Genomic DNA, 26,851 nt, shown 5'->3' on the forward strand with positions numbered 1-26,851 from the left:
CGGGTAGGCACGGGCAGGGCTAGGTGCCAGACACACACAGAGCACCCTTTGAGGACGTGGCAGCTGTCAGCCCGGGCCCCTCCCCCCCTGGTGGCTGTGGCCTTGTTTGGCCTTTCCAACAACACCTAGCCAAAGCAGTGGGCTGAGGACACTAAGGTACCTAAGTGGGAGTTCCACTCCAGAGGTCAGAGGGGCCAACCCTGCAGAAAGGAGCCTCTTACCAGTGCTGGACCAGGCTGCTGTCCAGGCTCTTCTCAAGACCCCCCTGGTTGGGTGAATGAGGCTGACCCACCCCTGGAGGACAAAGGAGCAAAGTATTCTGGTAATTTGGAGATGGGGGATTTTAAAGTCTGGGGAGCTGGACTAGCCCTCTGGAGAGGCCAGCATGCCTGGCTCCTCTTCCTCCAGTCACCTGGGGCTCCCTGCCATTCCACGAACCCGGAGCACTTGCACCCACAGAGGTGTTTCTTAGGGGGCTCCTTAGGTGGGCAGTCAAGGATGCGCCCTGTGTGCTTCGCTGAGAAGGTGTTTTGGAACCCATGTCAGGTGTGGCACAGTGAAGAAGCGGGGAGGAGGGGGGAAGGTGCAGGAGGCTCAGGAGGCTGAGATCTGAGTGTCACCGTGGGAAGCCAACTCACCAGGCAGAAAAGTGAGAGATTCTACTCTCCAGTCCTCCAAAAGGCCAGAAGCGCCTCAAGTGCTGCAGCACCAGCTTGGAAGGGAAAACGCTCGTGGACCGCACGAGTCCAGGAATGGGGGCCGGGGCAGATCGCTGTCCGGGGCTCCAAAGGAGCCAGGGTTGCTCCTGGAGGGGGATGGGGAGCTCCGAGGAGCCCTGGGCGGCGCTGGCGGGGTACTGGGGACCCCCGGCTCCCCCTCCGTCCCGGGCGGGCACCTGGGAACGCCCTCGGCCTGGCCAAGCCCCGCCCCGGCCCGGGCCGGCTGGCTGGAGCGGGGATCCGGGCCGGGCCAGGGCGCCGCGGCCCGCGCCCAGCAGCAGCGCGGGGGACCGGCCGGGTGGGGGTGGGGCTCCGCTTCCAGAACCGGCTGGGCGGAGCGGATGGAATCTCGTCTCGGGGCGGACGTGGCCCCGGAAGCCTCCCAGTCCAGGTGTCGGCACCTAGGCTCTTCGCCGCATTGGGCCGACAGAAAAATGCCGGGGTCCGGGGTCCTCGCCTTTAACGCGGCCCGCGGCGGAGCAGCCGCGAGGGGGAGGGGCGGCGCGGGTGGCGCATGCGCGGCGCGGAGGCGCGGCCGGACGGTCCGGCTGCCGGGAGCGCGCACGGGAGCGCGCACAGCCCCGCGGGCCGCCGCCGCCGCCTGGACGCCGGGACCCGGCGCCGCGGCTCGAGAGCGGCGCGGGTCGACCCGAGCCGCGGGCCCCGATCCTTGAGCCTTTCGTCCTTTCAGCTGCCCTCCGGGCCTCGGGAGCGGCGGCCAAGATGTCCGTGCCCGTGAGTACCGCCGCCGCCGGGGACCCCGACCCCGCGGCCCCGCGGCCCCGCGCCCCGGCCTGCGCCCCCGCGCCGCCCGCCGCAGGCCCGAGGCCGGCGCACGGCCGGGCTGGGGCTCGCGCCCCGGGTTGTGTCCCCGGGGTGGGGAGCAGGTTGGGGGCGGCGCCCTCGAGCCGGCCTCGCCGTCCCGCGCGCCCTGCCCTCCTCTTCCCGGAGACCGGGTCGGGCCGGGGAGGACGAGGGGGGGACCTTCCCGGGACGGCTGGGTCGCCAGGGTCTTTGTTGGTGTCCTGAATATTCGGGGAGCCCCCGCCGCCTCCCCCCGGGACTCGGGCCTAGTGGGAAGCGGTCCCTGTCACCCCCCTGGGAGCCCAGGGCCGGGTCTGCTGGGCCCGGCAAGCGTGGGGAGGTCGGGGCTGTGCCGATCGCCGCTCTGTTGTGGCTCTTGGGTCCCCAGCTGGGTGGCCAGGCCCGGGGCAGGGTCTGCCCTGTCCCCCGAGAGCCCCCCTGGGGGAGGGCAGCGTGGACCTGTGGGAACCCTGGACCCTTCCCTCCCACACCCCCCCCCCCACTGATCCACACACTTTCTGGGAAGTTTCCTTCCCTCCCTGAACCCCCAGGGCCCTCTGCCCAGCAGCCTCCTTCCCCGTCATCCTGTCTGTGGGGGCTTCTCTGACGTCCTGACACCCCTCCTTCCTAGCCCAGCAAGCAGACTTGAGCAGTTACCAGCCCCATGGCTCCATACTTGGGCCTGACCGCCCTGGGCTTCCGGGTCCCACATCCTTCCTGCTGGCCAGTCATCCTGACGACCTGAGGTGATCAGCCCGATTTCCAGATGGACAGACTGAGGTGGGAGACCATGGCACTGGGTCCTGCTGCCGGAAGAGCCACCCACCATGTGCAGCCCTAGTCTCCAGCCATTGTTTCTCTGCTGAGTCAAGGGCCTTTCCCTCTGATAGGAAGGGCAGCCGGCCAGAGCTGCATCACACCTGAGGGTCTCCATCCAGGCACAGAAACAGACAGGGCAGGGCATGTGGCCTCTTAATTAACTGCCACAGTGTGTGTATGTAGATTCCTGGAGGAGAGATGCTGTGTAAGTGCAAAGCATTGTTATTATAGAATTAAAGATCCTCACTCCTGCCCGCCTCCAGAAGTGGTAATAATGCAGAGTTACAGATGGAAAAATTAGGGCTTCCAGGCGTGTGGATAGGAGCCCCCAACCCCCATCCGTTCTGGTTCAGAGCATAATTGCTTCATCTCTAGAAAGAAAAGACGGAAAATGCCTGCCAAGCCTCTCTTCTATGCGCTGCTTTTCTACAAAGCTTTGGATTGGATTTTTCCCTGGCCCCAAAGCATCAGGGCACCAAACAGCCCTGACCCTTGGGACACTGATGGGATGGATGATATGGACCCACTAAGCCTGCTAGAAGGTGAGGGTCTCCAGGGCGGTAGTAAACAGAATGCCACTCTGACCACATCAGAGCCTGACTGGGTCTTTATTTGGGAGGTCTGTGTTTGGTTTGCTTGCCCAGTCAGTGCAGCGCTCTGGATGGGGAGTCTGGGGTGACATGGAGATCTCTTGGGCAGCTGTCCTCAGTTCTCTTGACACTCAGTGGCCCCCTCTGTAATTAGAGAGGGTAGGAGGGTCTAGTCTGTCTCCTCCATGGCCAGCTTCAGCTTGTAGCCACAACCCTCAGACATCCTGCAGGGGTGACTGGGCTTTCTCCTGAGACCCTGGGTAGTGTCTCAGGTGGTGGACTAGAAGTTCATATCTGGGGCAGAAAATTGCTTTCGTGTGCTGGAGAGGTTCATCGGAAGCTTCCAGGTTGGGCTGCTTTGTCTCTCCTTGCTCTTGGAACCAGAGTGGTGACTGCCATGTGGGCCTGGGAAACCCGGTTGGGTTTTAAGCAAACCCATTCATTTGGGCAGGCTTTTCCTGGCTGGAGCTGACGCAGGCATTTTGACCCACAGAAATTACAAGATGCTTCAGAAGGAGATGGGAGAGAGGAGGTTGGGATGAGCTGGGCCGCTAGGTCCCGGAGCTGGGGCAGAAGGCACTAAGGCTTTCTGTTCAGTGATCCTTCTTCTGAGCACTAAGAGCAGTGCTCAGGCACTGCTAGAGACCAAACTCAGAGAACAACTACTGGAGAACAGCTCTAGATTGTTCTCTGACATCTGCTTTACTCCTGGGCATGGCTGTCCAGAGCTGATCTGCCTTTTCTCTGACATTCACACTTGAACATGGTTGTCACTCACTTGAGACCCTAGCCAGCACTGGCAGGGGACAGTGTTTTAGAGTGGCAAGAGGCCAGAGGCCAGCTCCCAGCTTTCCTCTGTGGTTGATTTTCACCTCTTGTTTCCTGTCTGTGAGGTGGGAGTGCCCCCTCCCGCTCCTCTGTGCTCCTTTTCCCAGGGCTGGGTCCTTTGAAGGAGGGGTGCTGGTCAGTCAGTGTGGAGCTTGTCCAGTGTGCTGGGCATGGTCGGGGCCTCCCGGGGTCATATGGCCAGTAAGAGGTGGGACAGGGTGGAAACCAGGCCTGGTGGAATTCAAAGCCATAAAGTGACCGTCATCTTGGTTGGCCTCTCTAATTGCAAAGGCTGCAGCCTGTTGGCCTAGGCTGCTAAGAGTTTGACTCTGCTTGTGGTTTTCCCAGCATGACTTAGTGTAAGCTTCACTTTTTTCTAGTGCTGGGGATCCAACCGAGGGCACACTTACTTGTAACTCTGTTTGTGTCTTTGTAAGACAGGCGACTTGGGCTGGGAGAGACCAGGCAGCATGCCCAGACCTGGGCCAGCTAGACTTTCCAGGTCAGTCTGGCCTTGACCCAACTCCAGCAGTAGCCAGTGGAGATCAGTGAACTGGGTGTACACCTGCTTGAGCCCTGACCAGTGATCCTGGGGTCCCCTCTGGGCCTGGCTCTGGGCCAGCTGGTACTGTGAGTGGGAAAGCTGGCCAAGGAGCCACAGAAGGCTGCCCTGAGGCTCACAGCTAGCCCAGGCAGCTGGGGCCTCACAGAAAGAGCACAGAGATAGGGAGGGGAAAATGGCCAAGTCCAAAGTCCTCAGCCTTACCCTCTCCTACAGGACCTTGGCTCTGCCTCCCCGCCCTTTGTAGGAACTGATCAGGTCCAGCCCTGTGCCTTCTGTCCTCTTGCTCACCCAGACAGCACTGGCCCTGATAGGCCCCGCACATCCATGGCTTTGCATAGGTAGGATTAGGGCTGGGGGTGAGTCACACCTAGCAAGCACTTGGCCTTGAGTTCAAAATACATAGCTAAATAAGTAAACAAGGAATATAACCAGGCACAGCAATCCTAGCTAATCAGGAGACTGAAATCTGAGGATCTTGGTTTGAAGCCAGCCTGAAAAGGGAGATCTGTATGACTCTTGTTTCTAATTAATCACTAAAAATAGAGGTGAAGCTGTGTAGCTTGAGTGGTAGAGTGCTAACGTACCGTGTAGAAGCTCAGGGACCGAGCCCAGGCTCTGAATCCGAACTTCAGGATGCATCCAGGCACGGGTGGCTCACTCCTGTAATCCTAGCTACTCAGGAGGCTGAGACCTGAGGATTACAGTTAGAAGCCAGCCCAGGCAGGAAAGTCCATGAGACTTCAATTAACCACCAGAAAGCTAGAAGTGGAGCTGTGGCTCAAAATGGTAGATCCCAGGGACGACACCCAGGCCCTGAATTCAAGCCTTGTGACTGACCCTTTCTCTTCTCCCACCCTCCCCCCCCCTCAGGCTGAGTTCATATTCCAAGACCAGCATGGGGAGGAGGGCCGGGGATGAAAATAAAGATGGGGTCTTCTGCTGCTGCCAGGTCTCCTCTGAGACTGGGGACTTATCCCAGCAAGGACTCTTCCTCTGGCTCCTCACACTGCTCACCTCCCAGTTTATCTCTGGCCACCTGCTGAGGTATGGGATCTGTGTGGGCAGGTGGCTGGCTGCCTCCCGATGCAAGAGGGTCCTGAGAGGCCGCTTCAGAGGGTCTGTTCGGTAGGTCAGCAGCAAGAGCTCTAGAACAGTGCTGGCTGTGTGCCTGGAGTGGGTTGCAGAACCTTCATGCACTTCAGCTTCTCTCCCATCTGTGTTCTGGGCCTAAAGTTTGGGGAAACCCCTGGTGAGTGAGGAGTGCAGGAAGCTGTTGGGAAGAGGTTCTCCTAGCGGCTGCTGGTGTGAGGTTGTCACCTTTTCCTGCCTGTCAGGTGGTGGGGGCTAAGAACCCTTCCCTGATTCCTGCCCAAGACAAGGGGCTCCTGTCCTCTGTGCCCCTGCCTCAGTCGTGGTTCTCACCAAGGCCTTAGGAATGGGATGCCCAGGCCCATTCCTTGCCTTGGCACCACAGACTGAGACCATTCCCTCTTTTTTTTTTTTTTTTGCTAGTTCTAGGGCTTGACCTCAGGGCCTGGACACTGTTTCTGAGCTTTTTTTGCTCTGGGCTTGTGCTGTACCATTTGACCCCAGCTCCACTTCCAGCTTTTGTAGTGGTTAATTAATTGGAGGTAAGAGTCTCATTCTTACCTGCCTAAGCCGGTTTCAAACCTCCTGTCCTAACCTCCTGAGTAGTTAGGATTACAGGTGTGAGCCCCTGGCGGGAAACCCTCATGGGGATATCAGCTGCCACTCCTCATACACCCTGTATCCCAAGCCAGTTGGAGACCCAGGCAGGCCAGGAGCCGAGCAGGGCAGCGGGCAGTAAACTCCCAGGAGTGGTACAGGCTGGTCCTCAGGCATGACATGCAGCAGCCTATCCCATGTCACCCGCCAATCATGGTCCCTCCGGTGAGCACGGAGGTAGGGGTAGCACTTCAGAACTCTCACTGCCCACCTAGGGCTGAGGATGTGTGCATTCAGTGGGCAGCTGTGCCCCTCTCCTGCCTCTGCGCTCTTGCACGCCTTGCTGTGGCTTTGTCACCCTGCCCCTCAACGCTTGTCTCTGCATCTCCACCTCCTCCCAGTCTTGATGCCTTGCTGTGGCTTTGTCACAGCTGCTTGCTTTCATTGCATCCTAGCCAAACCCCGCTGCTTCTTTGTCTCACTCTTGTTCATTGTTTACTGGGGCATTGCCTCTCTCTCCCCAGGGTAAAATGGGACAGGTTAGGAACCTTAATCCACAAGGGTGCCTACTCTGACCCGAGGGACGGATCTCAGGTACTTAATCTCTTTTCTAGGGAGGATTAGAGACCAACAAGGCTTTTCCATCATTCTAATTTGTTAATTAATCCTTGTCAAATTCCAAGAAGTATTCAAAGTGGAAGCCACCGATAGTCTTAGAGCATCAAAAGATTGAAAGCTATGTAATGTACGGGAAGGAAAAAAAAATTCAGAAGGCTTTGGATAAGTACGAATAAAAATTTAACTTTAAAAGTCAGACACTGGTGCCTCACATCTGTAATAATAGCTACTCAAGAGACTCAGATCTGAGAATCACAGTTCAAAGCCAGCCAGGGCAGGACTTTTATCTTCAATTAAACACCAAAAAAGTTGGAAATGGAGCTGTGGCTCAAGTGATAGAGGACAAAAGCCCAGGGACAGGGGCCACTGAGTTCAAACCCTAGGACCAGCACTAAGTAAGTAAGTAAGTAAATAAATAAAATGTAACCTTAAGCTCCTGCCAGCCAGGACAAAAGAGTAACATAGTAGGTTTAGAGTAGCACCACCACCTGTGAGTTGTGTGTTCCTTTCTGCTTTTGTTGTTTTTAATTCCAAAATAGTACATGTGGCCATTCATTGTTTTCTTCTGTGCTTTATTTTTGTCTGTTGAGACCTTTAATGAGGTAGATTTTTACATATCATGAAACATAGAACCATTGGTGTTAAGATATGTAATTGGATGAGATTTTTGTTTTTTAATCAGTCTTGGGGCTTGATCTCAGGGCCTGGGTGCTGTTTTTGAGCTCTTGCTGAGGGTAGCCATATACCACTTTGAGCCGTAGCTTCACTTCTGGGTTTTTTAATTTTTAATTTAAATTTTTTTGGGGGCGGGTGGCTTGGGCCCAGGGCCTGAGCACTGTCCTTGGACTTTCTCAAGGCTAGAGCTTTACCACTTGAGCTTCAGCACTACTTCTGGCTTTTTTCTATGCATGTGGTACCGAGGAATCGAACCCGGGTCTTCATGCATGCTAGGCAAGCACTCAACCACTAGGCCAAACTCCCTCCCCTGACTTCTGTTTTTTTGAGTGGCTGATTGGAGATAATCTCATGGGGCCTTTTCTGATCAGGCTAGCTGGGAACCATGATCTTCAGATCCTAGCCTCCTGAGTTGAGCGTTTTTGGTTGTTTTTTCCTCCTGTTCCTGGGGCTTGAACTCAGGCCTAGGCCCTGTTCTTGAGCTTCTTTTGCTTAAGGCCACTCAGTGGCCATTGTCCCTGGGCTTTTGTCCTCTACCACTTGAGCCACAGTACCACTTCCAGCATTTTCTGTGTATGTGGTACTGAGGAATCGAACTCAGGGCTTCGTGTAAGCTAGGCTAGCACTGTACACTGAGCCACATTCCCAGCCTGTTTTTAGTTTATTGGAGATAAGTCTTTCATGGGCTTTTCTGTACAGCCTGTCTTCAAACCACTATGAACTCTCTAGTTGATGGATAGCCTTTGTCTACTATGTATTCCTTTAAACACTGGTATGTTATTGGCATATGCCCTGCTCAAGTATTTTATAAAATGTAGCTGATCATGTAACTCCAGGCATGCCCAGAAAGTTTCTGGTACTCCCAAATTCTGAATCTACCAAAGTTGCTTGTTCAGAAATTTGGTTTGACCACAGTCCTCCAGGTTTGACTTTGAATGTTCTCTTCCCGGGTTACCTGGGAAGAAGGGCTAATGCTATTGAGTCATTATGTCTCCCGTCTAGCCAGAGATCCTGGCTAGCAGGGTACAGAAAAGCAGGAGGAGAAAGATGATAGAGTTTAGAATCCTGTCCTCCTCCCTGCCTTCCCCAGGCTGGCCCTCCACGGAAACACCGAGCCAAGCAGACACACCTGACCGCTCCCGCTACAACTCTGGGAGCCCCAAGCCCAGTGGACAGCCCATCTCCACCTCTCAAGAAACCAGGACAGGAAATGAGTTGTCAGAGCTACTTGGGCGCCTAGGCCCTCGCCGCTCAGCTCTTCATACCCGAGGAAAGAGCTGCTCACTGCTCACCCGTGTTGTGCTTCTTTTCTGCCTAAAGAATCTAAGCAAGATTCACAAATGTGCTCAAATGCCTCTGCCTCAGACTGCTCCCATATGCCTTGTAGGTCAGCACCTCTCCTTCTGGTCACCCTTCTGCTTTGTTCCCCTCCAAGGCCTTCTTATTGCCAGGAGGTGGGGTTACCTGTGCATGCCCCACAGCCACGGCGGGAAGGTCTCCAGGAGGGGACTGTTTGCGTGCAGGTTTCTAGTAGGGCACCTGGCATGCAGTAGATGTTCATTCTGTAGGGGTGGATGATAGAGGTGGACCTTACAACTAGCCACCCCACATGTGGGACTGAGACCCTGTCCACTGTCAGTCAGCATTGACTGTGGAGCTCAAGGTGATACCTCTCCAAAGATGTGGTCCTAGAGCTCCACTTGAGCTTTGAGGTTTGGGGGAAGGAAGGGACTCTCAGACACCTGAAGAGGGGCGCATATATACATATGTATATGTATATACACATACACACACACACACACACACACACACACACACACACACACACACACACACATATATATATCTCCAATCTTGGGGGCTTGAACTCAGGGCCTGGGCACTGCTCTTGAGCTTTCTCAAGGCTAGCACTCTACCACTTGATCCACAGCACCACTTCTGGCTTTTTGTGTGTATGTGATACTGAGGAATCAAACCCAGGTCTTCATGCATGCTAGGACAAGCAGTCTACCACTAGGTCATGCTCCTGGCCCAAGAGGGGCATCTTTGCAGAGGCTGAGGAGATGACGAAGGACTTGGTGAGAGGTAGGCCCAGAGGGGTCCCCTTGATCCCTGGGATGTGATGTGCAGCAGGGTGGGTCTGGACTGTGACCAGGCTGGGTGGCTGTGCTGCTGGCCATGGGATACCAGCGTGTCCTGGCCTGCCTGTGCCACCAGCAGCCTTGGGCCAGCGCAGGCCAGGTTGTTGACTGATGTCTTCACCAGCTGTGCAGACTGAGGCTGTGCTTGAGGTCCCAAGGCCAGCTGGACTCATTGACGTCTGCTCCTGCCTGTGAGCACTGAGCCTGGGCGAGGCCTTGGCCTGGATATCTGGGGCAACACAAAGGCCTGCTCTGTAGACTAGAGCAGGCCCAGGTGGGATGGCTCTGCACTTGTCCAAGGAGGAAGCTTCTCTCATCCACTCTTTCCTGTGCCCCATCCTGGATCCCTCAGGCCCCAGGCCCTGCTGATCCGCGACTTTCCTGATCCCCTAGCTGGCGGAACCTAGCAGAGACAGGCATTTCTCTTCTCTCCACGTACATCGCTGTGCACAGGCACCCGTGTTACGGATGTGGCTAAGGGGTGGGCAGCAGATGGCATGTGAAGTCACCCCTCTGCCTGATCTCCTAGAGCTGGTTGCCATGGGAGAGGCAGGAGCATATGGCTTGGCTGGGAGGCATCTTGACCACACCCTGTCCCTGCCCACCCAGCCTGTAAGACTGGAGCAGGGGCAGCCACGGCAGCTGAGCTTTCTCTCCGAGGCCGGGAACCTGCACTCCTCCCCCCTCCCCCCTTGTTCCCCTTTGTCCCTCACTTCTGCCAGTCCAGCTCTTCCCTGGAGTTCTGAAGGGCTAATGAGAATGCAAGCACTTGACCTCAGAGTCAGCAGAGAAGACAAGGCCTTAGGTCCAGCTCCCTGGGTGGAGTCAGAGCCACTAGGCAGTGTCTAGGTGTCTTTTTGCTTTTAGCTGGGGCCTTTGCACTCTACTCTCCACCTTAGAAAAAAACAATGGAAATAACTGAAGATGTGGGACACTGGATTTCCTGGTCCCCAGGCCCAGGTCTGGGGTACAGGGGACCTGAATCAGTTTGTCCTAGCATTCCCCACCTCCGCTTGCCCCCAGAGCTGTATGTCTGTAGCTGGTAGCTCCTTTCTTTTTATTTATTTTTTATTGTTGGGGTAATGTATAGAGGGGTTACAGTTACATTCACCAGATTGTAGGTGCATTACTTCTCACACATTGATACCTCTTCTGGCAGCTCCTTTCTTTATCCAAGTCCAGGTCTCTGGTCGTTGGCCTGAGCCATCGATCGTGCGGAATCTGTCAGTGATGACAGACTGTCTCGTTGGTCACGCCAGTTTGGAAAGGTTGATGACAAAGCTCTGTGTGGCTGACAGCGTCACCCCTTCTCCCCAAAGAAGGGCATACTCTGCTGCTTGGGATCACCTGGGAGTTTTTCTATGGGTGGCTGGATGGGCAGTTAAGGATGTGAGCTCTGCCACTTCCTGGCAGAATGAGCTGGTGCAGGCACTGTCCTCTGAGACAGGGTTGTGTCTTTCCATTCAGATTCCCAGGAAGCGTGGACACTGACTGTGAAAACAGCCAGATTTACTTCTTTGTGCTACCCACAAGGGGCCCTGTATTCTCACCCAGGTTTGGAGCCTGCCACTTTAGAGGATGGCCCAGAAGGGAGGTGACAGTGCCTGTGGCCTTCCAAAGACATGGTGTCTTCCTGTCCCCACAAACACTTACCTCCGGCCTCAGGAAATCCCATCCTAGTGCCACTCCCATAGCCTCCCGAAGCCTGACCGTCTAGCCCACCCTCACACTGCTGGAGCCGCGCTTCGGGGAGAGGCTGTGTGCTGTGCTCTCTTTCCACTTCCTGTATATGTGTGTATATATATATATATACATATATATATGTATATATATACATATATATATGTATATATATATAGTTATTGGTCGTGGGGTTTGAACTCTGGGCCTGGGCACTGTCCCTCAGCTCTTCAGCTCAAGGCTATTGCTTTACCCCTTGAGCCACAGCACAACTTCCCATTTTCTGTTGGTTAATTGGAGATTAGAGTCTCACAGTCTTTAGTACCCAGGCTGGCTTTAAACTGTTGGGCCAGGAGTTTGGCCCAGGGGTAGAGTGCTTGCCTAGCATGCACAAAGACCTGTGTTTGATTCCTTGGTACTACATACATAAAAAGCACAGGCAGTGGTGCTGTGGCTCAAGCGGTAGAGCACTAGCCTTGAAGAAAGCCCAAGGACAGTGGTTAGGCCCTGAGTTCAAGCCCCAGGACTGGCACAGTTTTATATAAACTGTGATCCTCAGATCTCAGCCTCCTCCGTAGCTAGGATTGCAAGCATGAGCCACTGTCCCCAGCCGAAAATAGCCTTCTTTGGAGCTGTGCAGTCTCCTTTGAGGGGCTTGATTTGGCTCACCCATCCCCTAGGATTGGGCATTTGTATTATGCTGCTGTCTTTTACTGTTGAAAATGCTTCAGTGGACATTGTTGGGCACCAAGGAAGAATTGTTCTAGCTAGGCACTCCTATAATCCCAGCTGATCAGGAGGCTGAGATCTGAGGATTTAGGTTGGAATTCAACCCAAGACTTACTTTCAGTTAGCCAGCCAAAAAACTGAAAGTAGAAGCGTGGCTAAAGTGGTAGAGTGCCAGCTTTGGACTGAAGAAGACAAGTAAGAGCTCAAGGCCCAGTACCAGCAAGTGTGTAGACATACACACACACACCCACACGCACACTCACACGTAACCCCTAAAAGAGATTAGCTCTGTTGTGCCCTGAATCTGTGCTGAAGCTAAGGCTCAGAAAGCACAAACCCTGCCCCAGGCTTTTATGCCCACCTAGGCTCCAGTAGGAGCGGCTGGGGATGCTTTAATGGCCCATCAAACATGACTACACTAGGCCCAAGGGACTGGTACAAGTGTGAGTTCATCCTCAGCCTTGTAGGAGGTGCCAGGCCATTCCTAGGGGGCTGGCAGCTGTCAAGGAGAGCAGGGTGCTCTCGTGTGGTTTGCTCCCCCCATCCTTCGGCAGCCCTCTACCCCAGCTCAGCTTCAGCTGGGCTCTCTCTCCTCTCTGCCAGACCCACCATGGGTAGCCTATACCCACCTGTGTGGGTATTGCAGTCCTGCGTGGGTACCTGTATGCCTGTGTGGATACCTGTACACCTGTGTGGGTGCCTGCACTGGGTGTTTGTAGGCACACATGTTTGACTACCTCATTATACCTGCGACTGGGGCAGCCTTCCGTTTCCTCCTCAAAGCTACCTCTGAGGCCCCACTCAATAAACAGATTCACTGCATTCCGTTCTCACCACACACACGGGGCATGGTGAGGGGCTGGCTGTCAGTGCTGAGTGCAGTTCTGTCTGCATCTCAGCTCTCTGTTGCTAACACCCCTAAGTATGGCAGGAGCCTTTGGCTTTTAGCCTGAACTGGCCTTTGTCCCTAGTTCTCTGCCTGCTGCAAAGTAACCAAGATGGCAGAGGTCTGGTAGTTCCACCATCCTGGCTGCTCTCTCTGTCCCTTCTTTTTTTTTTTTTTTGCCAGCCCTGGGCTTGAGCTCAGGGCCTGAGCACTGTCCTTGGACTCTCTCAAGGCTAGAGCTCTACCACTTGAGCCTCAGCACCACTTCCGGCTTTTTTCTATGTATGTGGTACCGAGGAATCGAACCCGGGTCTTCATGCATGCTAGGCAAACACTTTAACCATTAGGCCAAACTCCCGGCCCCTCTCTCTGTCCCTTCTGTGCGTGGGGGATGGGGTGAGGAAAGGGCCCATCATTTGGGCCTTCGGTCTCCTCGTCTGTAAAATGGGGTCCATGCTGAAGCCCATCGGGCAGGATTACTGTGGGTGTGGACTGAGTGCATCTGCCACAGGGCACTGTATCTCTGTTGGCCCTGAGGCAGGCCTGGGGTACAGTGAGGGGGGTTTGTCTTCCATAACTCTAGTGAGTGCCCCTCCCCCTCCAGCCTGGGAGGGTGCCCCCCCTCACAGTGGGGTGTCAGTTCTGGGGCCTTGTTTCTGAAGCGGAAATGCCATTCTAGGAGGCACAGGCTGGGGGGGGGGGTTGTTTAAGTGGAAAAGGAGCAAATTTTTGAAATGCCTGAGCTTGAGCCCACATCCCCTCCCCCGCTGCCGCCTCCTCCTCCTCCTCCTCCTCTTCCTCCTCTTCTTCCCACAGCAGCCCCACCCCCACTGTCACTTTAACACTGTTTTGGAATGAGGTCTCCCATTCCCAGGGTCCTAATCACCCCCCTTTCTGTAGTGCCCTCTTTTGGTCAGCTGGAAGGAAGCAGTCACCAGCCTTTTGTGTGCCTGCTCCTCCCCTCAGAAGTGGAGACCCACACAGACAGATACTTGTACGTAGATCATTGGGTTCAGTCGTTCAGTCGTGCTTCCTGCAGCCTTACGTGCTGGCCACTCACTCCAGGCTGAAGGGTTGGGAGGGAAAGAGGAAGGGGGCAGGGGCAGGTACAAGGCCTGGGGACCAGCAGGAGATGTTCCTGGCTGTGTTGAGAGTGACATAGATGGCTAGTCTTGGGGAGGGCACAGGGTACTGTCTAGCTGTCCCTTACAGAACTTCGGGTCACAGCTTCTTATTCACTCCCATGATGTGAGTTCTGCCCAGTAGTTTCTAAGCCAGAGCCTGGGGGAAATGCAAACACCTGGTTTTTCAGGAGGGTTGGGAACTGAGCATCTGTTCTAAGCATTTTTCCAGAAGGCTTGTGCTGGCCCTTCCTCTTGGATTTTGCAGATGAGAAAGGAGTCCAGAGGGAGAGAGCCTGCCCAGGTGAAACATCAGACCCTGGACTGTGGGCTAGGCTGAACTGCGAGTGACAGTTGCCTGTCAAGTAGAAGGTAGGGCCTGAGTAGGTGGCCTTAGGCTTGTGTGTATGGCCCAGGCCTTTCCTGCTGAGTGAAGCCTGGTCTCCTCCATTGCTTCCCTGGTACTGGAAGGTGCTCAAGACTGCTGATTGTTGCGGGCTTGGAGCAGGTTCTAGCTCAGTTCTTCTCACCTTTCACTGTGTGTGGCTAGGCTATACTCAGACTCTCACACCCTGATTACATGGTGTGACATCATTGATGTGCAACTTAACAAAGTGTGTAAGGGAGGACTTAGGAGAATGGACCATTCTCCAGCTTCCCTGGGATGGCTTTTTGTTCTCTCTCATTTTCAACATATACACACATACTCATTCTGTCTCACACACAATTTGCTGAAGTAGATGGGTTGGAGCAGGTGCAGGGAAGATTCTGAACAGTGTTTTTTTTGTTGTTGTTGGTTTTTTTTGCCAGTCCTGGGCTTGAGCTCAGGGCCTGAGCACTGTCCTTGGACTTTCTCAAGGCTAGAGCTCTACCGCTGGAGCCTCAGCACCACTTCTGGCTTTTTTTTCTATGTATGTGGTCCCGAGGCACACTACCACTAGGCCAAACTCCCGGCCATTCTGAACAGTTTTAGACCTGGGCTGGGCTGGGCTGACTCAGGATTGGGGGGGGGGGCACTGCGACTTGAGCAGGGAGCTTGGACTTCAGGAGCTGAAAGGTGGGAGACGGTTCTTGTCTGGTGCAGGTAGGCGAGGGTGAGCCCTGGCCTTGCTTTGCTGGAATCCCCAAGGGTGGGGGACTTCCCCGGGAGGGGAGGAGAGCTGCTCCTAGAAGGGCTGTCGCGGACCGGGCCGCCTGCTCCGCCTGCAGTGGCGGTTCTTCTTCCCCCCTTTCCCCGAATTCAGATCTGAGTCGAGGGTCGGCTGGCGGGGGAGGCCAGCGGGTGTCCGTCGGAAAGGTGGGCGCTGCAGGAGGGAAAGGCCACCCCGTGTTCCCGAGGTGTGGGCGCGGCGGGGCCGCGGCGGGGCGTGTTCCCGGCGGCGGCGGTGGTGCTGTGGGAAGCGGACGAGTGGTGCAGGAAGAGGGATTTCCCGTGCTGGAGGCCGCCGCCGGGCGGGGCCGAGCCGGCCAGCCCAGGACCGGGCGCGCCCACCTCTCCCACGGCGCGTGCGCGCGCTCGCGCGCTCCCGGACCGCGGCTCATTTGCATGGGGATCCGCGGTGGCCAATGGACGCGCGGGGCCGGGCATGCCGGGAGCTGGGCTGCGCCAGTCCGCCGGCGGTGGCGGCGCCGGGCGGAGCGAGGTGGGACCGGCTCTGGGCGGCGGAGGCTTCCCGACCCGGAGTCTCGGCCCGGGCTGCCACGGCGCGCTGGGGGCTCCGAGCCCGCGCAGCCGGGGCGGCTGGGTGTGCGCTCGGCGGGCAGCCGGACACCATGAACTACCTGGTGAGTGCGTGGGCCGGGCGCGCGGCCGCCGTCCCCCCCCCCCCCCGCGCTGGAAGGGTTAAGCCAGCGGCATTTCCTGCGGGACCCGCGGGTCCTGGGAACCGCCGGCCGGGCTGCCGCGGGCTCCCGGGGCGTCCCGGAGCCGGGGCTCCCCGGCGACCGGGGAAGTCGCTGGTGGGCAGCCCGCCCGCCCGCCCGTGCCCTCGCGGGCTGCTTGTGACCTTGGGCCTCGGTGTCCTCGACCCGGAGGGGCTCCCGGGCGGAGAGGGGGCCGCCCGGCCGCGCCGCAATTTCGGAGCGCCCCGACTCGGGGTTGGGGTCGAGCGGGGTCGTCGGCGCGGCCGCCGCGCTCCGGCGTTAGTGATTCACCGCCGCCCGCCGCCCGCCGGCGCTGGATTCCCGGAGCGGGGCGAGGGCGGGGCGCCAAGCTCGGGGACCCGCGTCCAGGCAGCCCGGCCCCGGGCCGCGCTGACCCGCCGCGGGGCACGCTGGCCGACGGGAAGGTGCGGGGCGCAGGCAGGATTTGGGGTGCACGTCGGGGAAGCTCCCGGCCCGGCAGCCCGCGGAACCTGGGTGTCCGGTTGGGCTTCAATAGCCCCATCTCCCGGCCGCTCGCTGCGGAGGCTGAGCCCAGGCCCCGTTGTGCCGGCCTGTGCCTAGGGCTGCAGGTGGTTGGGAGGCCGGGTGGGTTGGCCCCAGGGGAGGTTGGGGTGCGAACCCACTTCTAGGGCGACAGGTTTCCTTGTTTCTGTGCCCCTGATGGTGGGGAAAGGTCTAGCCGAGAGGCACGCCTGACCCCAAGTTTGCTGCGGCTGTGCTCCCCTTCACCCAATGGCCGTGCGTCATCCGTCCCTTCCGAGTCCAGCCAGGTGAGAGGGTTCCTCACCGGCCCCGGCTGGGGGACGGAGGGCTGCTGGGCCCGTGAAGCGGGCATGGTGTCTGGAGAGTCAGAGCTGGGCGCAGGAGGGGCCCTTGGAGAGTCTACCTCTGGCTGACCCGGTTAAGGAGGGAGTCCACCGGAGCTGGGTGGAGGCAGGGCAGGGCAATGGCAGATTCTGCCAGGAAAGTCGCCTTCAGCTAGGGGAGGAGGACTGTAGCCTCTGGCATTGCTGGTTTTGCACCATCTTCGTAGGTAACCAAGGGATTGGAGTTAGGGTAGCCTCCTGTTTGCCCAGGAAAGACTCGCGAGATAGCCTCACATTGCACTTACATGGAGAGTACAGATGAGGAAACTGAGGCAGAGGGACATTTTTTTCTCTGAACTGGGTCTAGAACCTAGTCTCCATGTGTTTTTCCATGTATGTCTTTGCTCCTTGCCAGGAATGGGGACACCCAGAGCTGTGAGGAACTGTTAACTTGATGGACCTCTTTGTCTCTAAGGCTGGGGTCCTTGAGGTCCTCTTTTTTTCTTTTTTTTTGGCAGTCCTGGGACGTGAACTCAGGGCCTAAGCACTGTCCTTGGGCTTTCCTCAAGGCAAACACTCTACCACTTGAGCCACAGCACCACTTCCAGCTTTTCTGTGAATGTGGTACGGAGGAATTGAACCCTGGTCTTCATGCATGCTAGGCAAGCACTCTACCACAAGGCCAAACTCCTGGCACCAATCGTTATTCTTTCAGTAAGTCCCACCACTTTTTTCCTGGGCCTGGACAGCTCCCTCCTCAGCTCAAGCTGTTCAGCAGGGGAAGTGGGCTCTTTCAAAGCATCCTGGGAGAGCCCGTGTGAATGTCAGACTTGGGGCATGGCAGCAAGGTAGTAGAGTAGTGATCATTCTCCATTAAAGGCATTGGACATGCCTCATTTCCTCCAGGTCTTTAGATCCACAGATAAGGGACATGATTGAAGGGGAAGCTTTGCTCTCCATTCTGTCCTGAGCATTGAGAAGAGCTGGATTATGTTTTTGTTTTTGTCCTTTTTCTTAACACATACATACTACCCCCATACATACTACCAGACAAGAAATAGGCCACAGTGGAGCCTAGGTGGGAGAAGTTCTGAAGAGGGATTATGGAGTAGGGCCCATCTCCATGGAGCACCCTAGAAACCACAGGTTTGGTAATCATTGTTTTAAGCCAAAGAACCTTACTTTTTTTTAAAATATATTTTTATTGTAATTAATAGAAGGGTTACATGATATTTGCCAGATAAATGGTGCCTTAATTCCCACACATTGATACCCTTTCACATGTCATGGTCCCCATTTCCCTTCCCCCCTCCCCCACCCCTAAGAACCTTACTTTTTGTGGCATTGTCTCCCTCTGTCCCTGCTTAGGCCTTATGACCTACTAAAGGCTATGAACTAGAACTAGAGAATGGCAGAGCTCCAGAGAGGTTCAGCTGGGAAGATGGAAAAACTAAGACTTCGTATAGAGTGAAGTCCCTGTCTCTTCTGCTGACCCTTCTGTGATGATCAAGTCTAGTCTGGTTCTGTCCCTAAGTGAAGGATCTGCCTTTCTGATCCTGGTGTCTGTGGCAGGACACCACACCATCAAAGTGACTTGAGCCAGTCCACAAACCTCCAACAGGGCCCTGGGATCTGGGAAGAACAGCTCTAGAGTATACTGAGGTCTGCAGGTGCCATATCCTGTAGCAGGAGGGCCCCCTTCATGTCACTTCGTCTCTGCGCAGCCTCCCCAGCCTGGTGCTTGGACACTTTGTCCAGAGTTGGGGCAGGGTTGTAGAGTAGGTTGTCAGGGACTTGCTCTGGCTCTTCTCTGGCCCTGGACCAAGGTCATCTGTCATTGCTGCTGCAGCCAAGGTGAGACCATGCTTGTGCAAGGCAGTTCCTGGATGTGATTTCCCCCCCCCCCCCCAGGTGGCTTCCTTTCCATTCTTTCCTTCTCCGGGTCTTTTTTTTCTGGCTAAGTCTCAGGAATGGAACTGAGGACCAGCACATTGCTCCTGCTTTGTGCCAAGGCCTCACATACTCCTGAGGCAGGCAGGCAGGCAGGCAGGCAGGCAGGCTGGCTGGCTGGTTCCCCTTGGGACTAGACCCAGATGCTGGCTGCTCAGTTATCCATGGGAGTGAAAGGGAGGGTGCTGGTAAGGCTGATTTGTCTAAGGTCTACCCTGGACATCTGCACTGGGAAGGAAAGGGATGTCGTCAGCCAGTGCCCCCTTGGGTCCTGGGTCAGAGCAAGGGATGGTCAGCATGTCAGCTAGGGGTTCTGCTGCATATGGGTTGCTCACGAGTAAGGGGTGACTGTGGGCGCATATCCATTGGGTCTGTATCCATAGCCACCAGGCGCTCTTGTAGGGCAAGCAAACAGAATCTCCCAGAAATAAACTTGGCCCGTGTTTGCAGTGGTTGTGGGTATGAAGGGAGCCAGTGTTTGTTGAGTGCCCACTGTGTATATGGCTCTGTACTTTGAGTGGGTGCCCTGTGTGTGTGTGTGTGTGTGTGTGTTGGAGTGGGAACAAGGCAGCATGGGGAAAGCCTGTGAAATTTCCATTCATGGGTTCTGTGAATCTAAGCATTACCCCAGGAGTCCAGCCTCCACTATCTCCCAACCCCAGATCTGCCTCCCTTGCTTCCTGCCTCTTCAACCCTGGCTGAATCTGAGCCTTCAGTCTCCTAGGGTCACTGAGGGTAAAGTGAGATGATCATTTCGGAGGAGAGCCTGTCTTTGGCCTGGGGTTATTGTTAGGAGGCTGCTCCTTGTCCCTCTCTCTGGCTACTCTCCTGGCTCACTTGGGGCTGGCTTGTGAGTGTTGAGTACATATTCCTGCAGAGGCTTCTGTGGTCAGTGGTACTGTAGGCCCTCCCGGAGGCCTACAGTGGAGAACTCTGGAGTGTCTTCTGCCTTCAGCTCTCCCTGCTACTGGCTTGCACTTCCCATGCCCCCCACCCTCTAGTCAGGGTGTGGAGTGCCTACAGAACCTCGAGGGTTTTTGGAGGCAGTGCTGAGAAAGGCTGAATAACCATCGGATGAGTGCAGCACTCTTCAGGGCGTGGTTCTGGCATGAGGTGCTCTGTGACACAGGAAGAGTCATTCTCAGAGCCAGGCAGAGCAACCCTGTCAGCTCCTGTGTGCAACGCCAGTATGTTTGGAGCAAGCCTGGCTGGGAACACTGTGCCGGACCAACAAGTACCTGCTCTGTGCATCTCCCTCTCCTCCAGTACGGGGGTTTCAGAGCTCCACCTGCTAGGCTGGCACTCTACCTATTGAGCCAGACCTCCAGCACTTTTCTTTTTGCCAGCTATTTTGGAAGATAAAGTCTAGTGAACTCTTCTGCCCTGATTAGCCTTGAATGGCTGATCCTCCAGACCCGTCTCTTCAGTAGCTGTAACATACCGTAAATCAGACCTGGTGCCCCATGCCAGGTGCCAAGCAAGTGCTCTACTACTGAGCCACACCTCAGCCATGGCACATTATTGTTTGTTTCCTTTCAGCCCTTACAATGGGGCTGAAAGCTCATGGGTGGCTTTGTTGAATTTAGACCTACACTGTCTCTTTGTGCTTGGGCAGAAGCAAAGCCACACTGTTAAGCTTGTGAGACCAGGGCTGCCATCTTGGGCTCTGGTTGGCCAGCGAGGAAGGGACCTGCTCGAGGCCATACAGCTGAGGGAGGGAGAGTGGGAGCCAGTTCTGAGCTGAGGTGCTGTTCCGGACTTGAGAGAGAAGGAACTGCAGGGCCCTGTGGAGGCAGAGAGGCTGAGAGGGTGGTGTGTGGGCAGCCCAAGCAGTTGGTAGTCAGGCACCAGCAGTGCCCAGGACCCAGGCCAGGCAGGGTAGAGGCTGCCACTGGGGCTCTGATGCAGGCTGAGGAGCGACTGGTGCCAGGCACTTGATTGCCACGTGCTCAGTCCTGGAGGTGCTTCCTGCCTGGCTCCAGCTGCCCAGAACAGTACTGTTGTGCTGCCAGCACACAGCAGGCTGAGCTCATGCTGTTAGGGGGTGGGGGGGGGGCACCAGGACTCACCTGGCCAGCCAGTCTTCTCCCTGGACTTCACCCTAAGCAGAGACCTGCACCCCATGGCTTCCCTGCCTTTGCCCCCCATGGCCTGCCTGAGGGCCTGGCTCTGCCTCAGGGGGCGGCACTGCCAGCCTGCACTCCACTTGAATCCAGAGGGGCCAGCCCCTCTGTCTACACTCCTAGCCTCTGACTTGGCTGGAGGGGAATTCTTCAGTGACTCACTGTGCTGGCACTTCCTGTGGTCACCGGGATTGGGGGACGGCCCCAGGTCAGGGAGTGAGGGTGGGCCTGGTGTCCCGCCCCTCGGGATGTGATTGCTGGAGGCAAGCTGCAGACCATATTTGGGAAATTTACGTTTCTTGCTGGGAGCTTGGGGATGGGGACCCTGAGAGCTGGTGGGTCTTAGGCAGTGCCTGCCTATTCCTCCAGGGCTCTGGCCATTAGGCCTGCTGGAGCCTCTAGCTCTGTCTCATCCTGCCTAGCCCATGAGGGGATCCAGTGCTTGCTTTTTCTAGGCATGTATTTTCTTTTTCAAGCTCCAAATAAGAAGTGCTACTGGAGAAAGACTGCAAAATAAAAAAAGAAAGCAAACTTCTATCATCTTGAACATTACCCATGATATTTGCTCTCTTCCCCCATTTTAAATTTTTGAATGCTTTTTTTTTTTTTTGGTCTAATTTAAGTCAGTTTTATGCTTTGTTTTGTTTTGGATCAGTCGGACTATGTTATGTACCTAAATGATCCTCAAACCCTCAAACTTAAAACCTCCTGCCCCAAGTCCCAGGTAGGTGGGTATGATCACACCTAGCTTCAGTGCTTTTGTTGTTGCTGCTGATATGAGGTTTGAACTCTGGCCTCTTGCTTGTTCAGCTTGTTTGCTCAGCTGGCACCCAAACACTTGAGACACACCTCTAGCTTTTTTTTTCCTTTTAAATTGTTATTGTGAAGGTATTGTATAGAGGGATTATATTTACGTAAGTCCTTGTTATCCCTTCTCTCCCTCTCCTAGTTATTCCTTCTTTTGCTGGTTATTTGGAGATAGAGTCTCGGACATTTTTGTCTGGACCTTGCTCATGATGAATGTCCAGGCATTGAGTTCAAGATCCAAATTCCCTCCTCTCCCTGCCATAAAAGAAGCACTTTTCAGCTTCTGCTGTAACAGCTAGAATGACCTGAATATGATACTGCAATCGTTTCTAGACTTCTAGTCCATGAGTAGTGTGTGTAGCAAGGTACACGGGACAGAGCTACGATGGCACGCTTCTGGAGTATGCACAATTTCAAAGTTAGGGATTATTTCTAGAATTTCTTTTCTTTTTCTTTCTTTCTGTCGTGGGCTTAAACTCTGGGTCTGGGCACTGTCCCTAAACTCTTCAGTTCAAGGCTACCTACCGCTCTATCCCTTGTGCCACAGCACCGCTTCCAGTTTTCTGGTAGGACTGTCAAGGACTTTAGTGCCAGGGCTGGCTTTGAATTGCGATTCTCAGATCTCAGCCCCCTGAACAGCTAGGATTACAGGCGTGAGCCATCAGCACCTGGCTAGGCAAATGAATTTTAACTGTGTTAAGTCATCCCACCATGATCTTGGTACATTACATACATGCATACACATGAGTAGACTCTCTCTCACTCTCACACACACTCTCTCTCTCTCTCTCTCTCTCACTCTCTCTCTCTCTCTCTCTCTCAACTTAGTACTAGGAGTTGAACTGAGGACCAGGGACTGTGCTTACTGGGCAGGCACCATCACTTGAGCCATACCTTGAGTTATTTTTGCTTTAGTTTGAGATAGGTTTTATGTTTTGTGTTTACTTTCAGTAGCCTCAAACCCCGATCTCTGCCTTCTAAGTAGTAAGGATTACAGATATGAGCCATAACATCTGATCCATTTTCCCCTTTAAGTTTTTTTTTATTTCCCTAGTTCTTTGACAGAACTTTTAACAGTTTCTCGTTTCTCCTTGGTGCTTCTTGAGATTATTGCTTGAGCAAGTTCTCAGATAACTTGTAGCTTCTGTTACATGATCTTTGCTCTGACGTTTCTCATCAGTTACTCATTCTTCCAGCGACGGGCTTACATGTGATCATATATGGTCTGAAGAGTTACATGTGCACGCTCCCCCCCCCCCGTCATTTTCTTCTTCCTGGCAAGTTACAGTGACCAGAGAAGCAGGGGTCTGTTCTCAGACTGGTGTAGGGAAGCACCCTGCTTTCTTCTTAGCCTTAAGGGAAAGTGAGGTTCTCCATTAATTACTAGGTTTTTGGTAGACATTCTTAAACAAATATGTTGTGTGTCTCAGTATTTTTACCCTAAGAAGCTGTAACTCTTGGCAGACTCCATTCTTATATCTCCTGAGCAAATCTCATACCATCTCTAATAACCTGGCGGTTGTGTTCCCACCACCATCCTTAGTGAGTGATGCCACGTGACCATAGCAGTTGTCTTAGGAACATCTGAACATCTAGAAAGTCCTCTCTGGGGTGTTAATTGTGGCTGTTGCCAGCTTAGTGGAGTCCTGCCAGGTCAGCTGGGCCTGTCTGCTGACTGACTTTGTGTTGCTCTTCCAAAGGCACATCCAGGTGCCTCTGATCCCAGGTGGGATGGACTGGGTGGACGTCCGTGCTGCTCCTTCCCTCACCCCGTGTCCTTTCTCCCCAGAATGTGCTGGCCAAAGCCCTCTATGACAACGTGGCTGAGTCTCCAGATGAACTCTCCTTCCGGAAGGGCGACATCATGACAGTGCTGGAGCGGGACACACAGGGCCTGGATGGCTGGTGGCTCTGCTCGCTGCACGGACGGCAGGGCATTGTGCCCGGGAACCGCCTCAAGATTCTGGTTGGCATGTATGATAAGAAACCAGCAGGACTTGGCCCGGGCCCACCTGCCACCCCAGCTCAGCCCCAGCCCAGCCTCCCCCAGGGCCTCCAGGCCACAGTTCCCCCGGCCTCACAGTATACACCCATGCTCCCTGCTACGTACCAGCCTCAGTCTGACAGCATCTACCTGGTGCCCAGTCCAGGCAAGGCTCAGCAAGGCCTCTACCAAACCCCTGGGCCCAGCCCGCAGTTCCAGTCACCCCCAGCCAAGCAGACGTCCACGTTCTCAAAGCAAACACCTCATCACCCCTTTCCCAGTGCAGCCACAGACCTCTACCAGGTGCCCCCAGGGCCTGGCAGTCCGGCCCAAGACATTTATCAAGTGCCACCTTCCGCTGGCCTCGGGCATGAGATCTACCAGGTCCCGCCATCCATGGACACCCGCAGCTGGGAAGGGACGAAACCGCCAGCAAAGGTAAGGCTGCCCTGGCACAGCTGTGCAGCACACAGGGTTAGCCCAGGCCCAGGTGTCTGGGTGTGGTAGAGTTCAGTCACCTTAGGTTCCTCGCTCCGGCAGGGATTTTGCGTGTTTGGGGAATATGTTCATCTGACGCAGATGCATGTGAATGAAGACATCAAGCTATGACAGGCCGGGAGGCATAGAGAATCTTCCTGCTTCCCAGGATTGGCAGGTGAAGCCAGAGCAGGTGGGACACTCTGGAGGGGCCTGGTGCCCACTGAAGAGCTAGATGTTGTTCTGAGGGTACTGAGTTTTAAATAGGTTAAAATTCTGACCAGAGTTGAGGGTACAGTCCAGACTCAGGCAGGTAGCCCAGGGAAAAGAGGGTATAAGGTTTGAAGTGGCATTAAAATGGAAGAAATAGCCTGGCACTGGTGACTCTATCTCTAACCACTCAAAAACTGGAAATAGAGCTTTTGGAAACAGAGCTGCATCTCAAAGTGGTAGAGCACTACCCTTAAGAAAAAGAGCTGTAGGCTGGGTGTAGTGGCACACGCCTGTAATCCTAGCTACTGAGGAGGCTGAGATCTGAGGATCACAGTTCAAAGCCAGCCCGGGCACTAAAGTCTGTGAGACTCTTATCTCCAGTTAACCACTAGAAAAGCAGAAGTGGTGCTGAGGCTCAAAGGGGTAGAGTGGTAACCTTGAGCTGAAGAGTTCAGGGACAGTGCCCAGGCCCAGAGTCCAAGCCCCATGACAAAAAAAAAAAAGAAAAGGAAAAAGCTTTAGGACAGCACCCAGGCCCAGAGTTCAAACCCTATGACATGGAAAGGGAAGAAATTAGCCAGGCATGGTGGCTCACAACTGTACTGCCAGGTACTTGGCAGGTAGAGGTTAAGAGGTCACAATTTGAGGCTAGTATAGGCACACGTGCATAGTTTGCTAATGGCTGGCTGTGGTGGTGGCGTACCTGTCATCTCAGCAGTTGAGCAGAGCACAAATAGAATTACGGTTTACGCCAGCCTGAACATAAAGAAGCTGGTGGCGTGGCTCGAGTACTAAGAGTACTTACCTCAAGTGTGAGGTATTGAGTTCAGATACCAAGAGTCTCCCAGCCAGCCAGCTAGCTATCTGCCCATCCATGCATATCAGGAGGGTGGCAGGTCCATTAGGAGCACATGCCTTGGGCAGCAGAAACATGTATTTGACATAAACCACATCTGGAGGTGGACATGCCAGGACCAATAGCGTCTGTATGACCTCCAGCCATCATGGCTCTATATTTTTGGTAGGCAGGAAAAGGGAAAGAGACAAAGACTGCATTTTTTCCCTAACTTTTCTGGGGGCTACATTTCTCTCCTGTTGCCAGAAAATAAGCCTGCTTCAACCAGCCACACAGGAGGCCACACTAGAGCTTTGCTAGAGAGCGCTATGTATGCAGCTACCCTTTAAGAAGTCCAGTGTCAGCCCTGTTAACCTGCAGGCCCAGCCTCACGTCCTCATCTTGCACAGTCCAGAGCCCACCTGTGTCTAGAAAGAAAATGACCAAGACAGCCGTGACTTTTTTGTGTATACCCATTGTGGGCTTGAACTTAAGGCCTGGCGCTGTCCTTGAGCTTATTTTCCCCAAGGCCAGTACTCCGGGTTGGAGCCACAGCTCCATTGCCGGCTTTGTGGTGATGGATTGGAGATGAGAGCGTCGTGGGCTTCCTTGCCTAGGCTGGCTCCTAACCACAGTCCCCAGATCTTAGCCATAGCTTTAAACCTCTGTTTCCAGAGCTGCCTGGGCTCAGGTGGGCACTTTGCCTGGTACCACCTGGGTAGCAAGTAAATACATAGTGCAACTCCATTCCTGCCAACAGATGGGCCTGGCATCTAGGAGACCTGGCCACCATCCATTCTTGCCCTCCCTGCACCTTTAACTGTCTGGCCAGTCTGTTGGCTGAAACCTGTCAGGCTGATTGAAGCAGCTAGAGCAGAGCAGGGCCCTGGACAGGGACAGTTTTATTGTTTGGCATCAGAGCAGTGCCTGGCAAGGGAGCCTTAAGGACAAGTGCAGTCCACGCCCTTCACATGCACCCCTACCTACGTGGGTGGCACACAGAACTGTGCATGCACACACCCACCTCTGTGGGCCTCATTTCCCAGTTCTTCCTCCCTCCCCACTTCTTGTGACCCAAGTCTTGGTCCTGGTTCAGCTGGTAAGTTGGGGCAGGAAGGAGGAGGAAGCAGAGTGAGGTCTCCATCTGGCCAAGGGCCCCGCTCTCACGGCTGCAAGGGCCACTAATGATCATGCTGCCTAGGCCCCGCTCTGGGGGCCCAGGAAGCGGAGCTGGGGAGCCCTCCTAGCCTAGGCAGCGTGATTTCCACATGAAAGCAATGCTTGTTTGCCTTAGAGAACGGCTAGAGGTAAAATTCCCATCAGGGGTAATCGCTGGGAAATTTGGCATATTTTGGCTGGCTTATCCCCCATTTGCCTTTGACAGATTCGTACATGTATTTTTGCATTTTGAGGTAGTAAATCCAATGCTGCATATCAGAAGCGTTTTCTGGTTACTCAGATTTCTTCCTGAGCTGATGGCCCTGGTTGATGTGTTTTACTGTGCCTCAGTCTCCCTTGGAGGTCTCTGGTCCCGTGTGTGTGTGTGTATCATAGGGCTTGAACTCTTAGCCTGGGTGCTGTCCCTGAGCTCTTCAGCTCAAGGTTACTGCCCTACCCCTTGAGCCACAGTCCCATTTCCCGTTTTTCTTTTATTCTTTTTTTTCTTAGTGATTAATTGGATATAAGAGTGGCAGGATCTTGGTCTTTAGTGCCTGGGCTGGCTTTGAACCGCAATCCTCAGATCTCAGCCTCCTGCGTAGCTAGGATTACAGGCGTCAGCCACCGCGCTGGCTCCCTCGTGTTTTTATTATAAACTATTATGCATATCTTAGTGTGTGATTAGTGCTCAGATGTCAAGGTCTAGCCTTCATAAGCCTCAAGGCTCTGAAGAGACCCAGTCGTGGTCATTCT

General features: G+C 54.8%; 1 protein-coding gene across 2 annotated transcripts in view; it reads left to right on the forward strand.

Moving 5' to 3' along the window:
* The first annotated feature begins 1,318 nt into the window (after positions 1-1,318).
* The window catches only part of Bcar1 (BCAR1 scaffold protein, Cas family member), a 32,879-nt gene continuing 7,346 nt past the window's right edge, over positions 1,319-26,851 (forward strand). The window contains exons 1-2 of one of the 2 annotated variants that reach the window (XM_090357268.1): positions 1,319-1,454; positions 23,221-23,853. In XM_090357268.1, coding sequence (XP_090213394.1) covers positions 1,443-1,454; positions 23,221-23,853 — 645 coding nt within the window. In that variant the 5' untranslated portion in view covers positions 1,319-1,442. Of the gene's footprint in view, positions 1,455-15,487; positions 15,647-23,220; positions 23,854-26,851 lie in introns of those variants that run through there. The other variant, XM_090357267.1, reaches the window with a different exon arrangement.

The sequence above is a fragment of the Megascapheus bottae genome, chromosome 24 (assembly GCF_031878675.1).
Source record: "Megascapheus bottae isolate mThoBot1 chromosome 24, mThoBot2.hap1, whole genome shotgun sequence".
Classification (NCBI taxonomy): domain Eukaryota; kingdom Metazoa; phylum Chordata; class Mammalia; order Rodentia; family Geomyidae; genus Megascapheus; species Megascapheus bottae.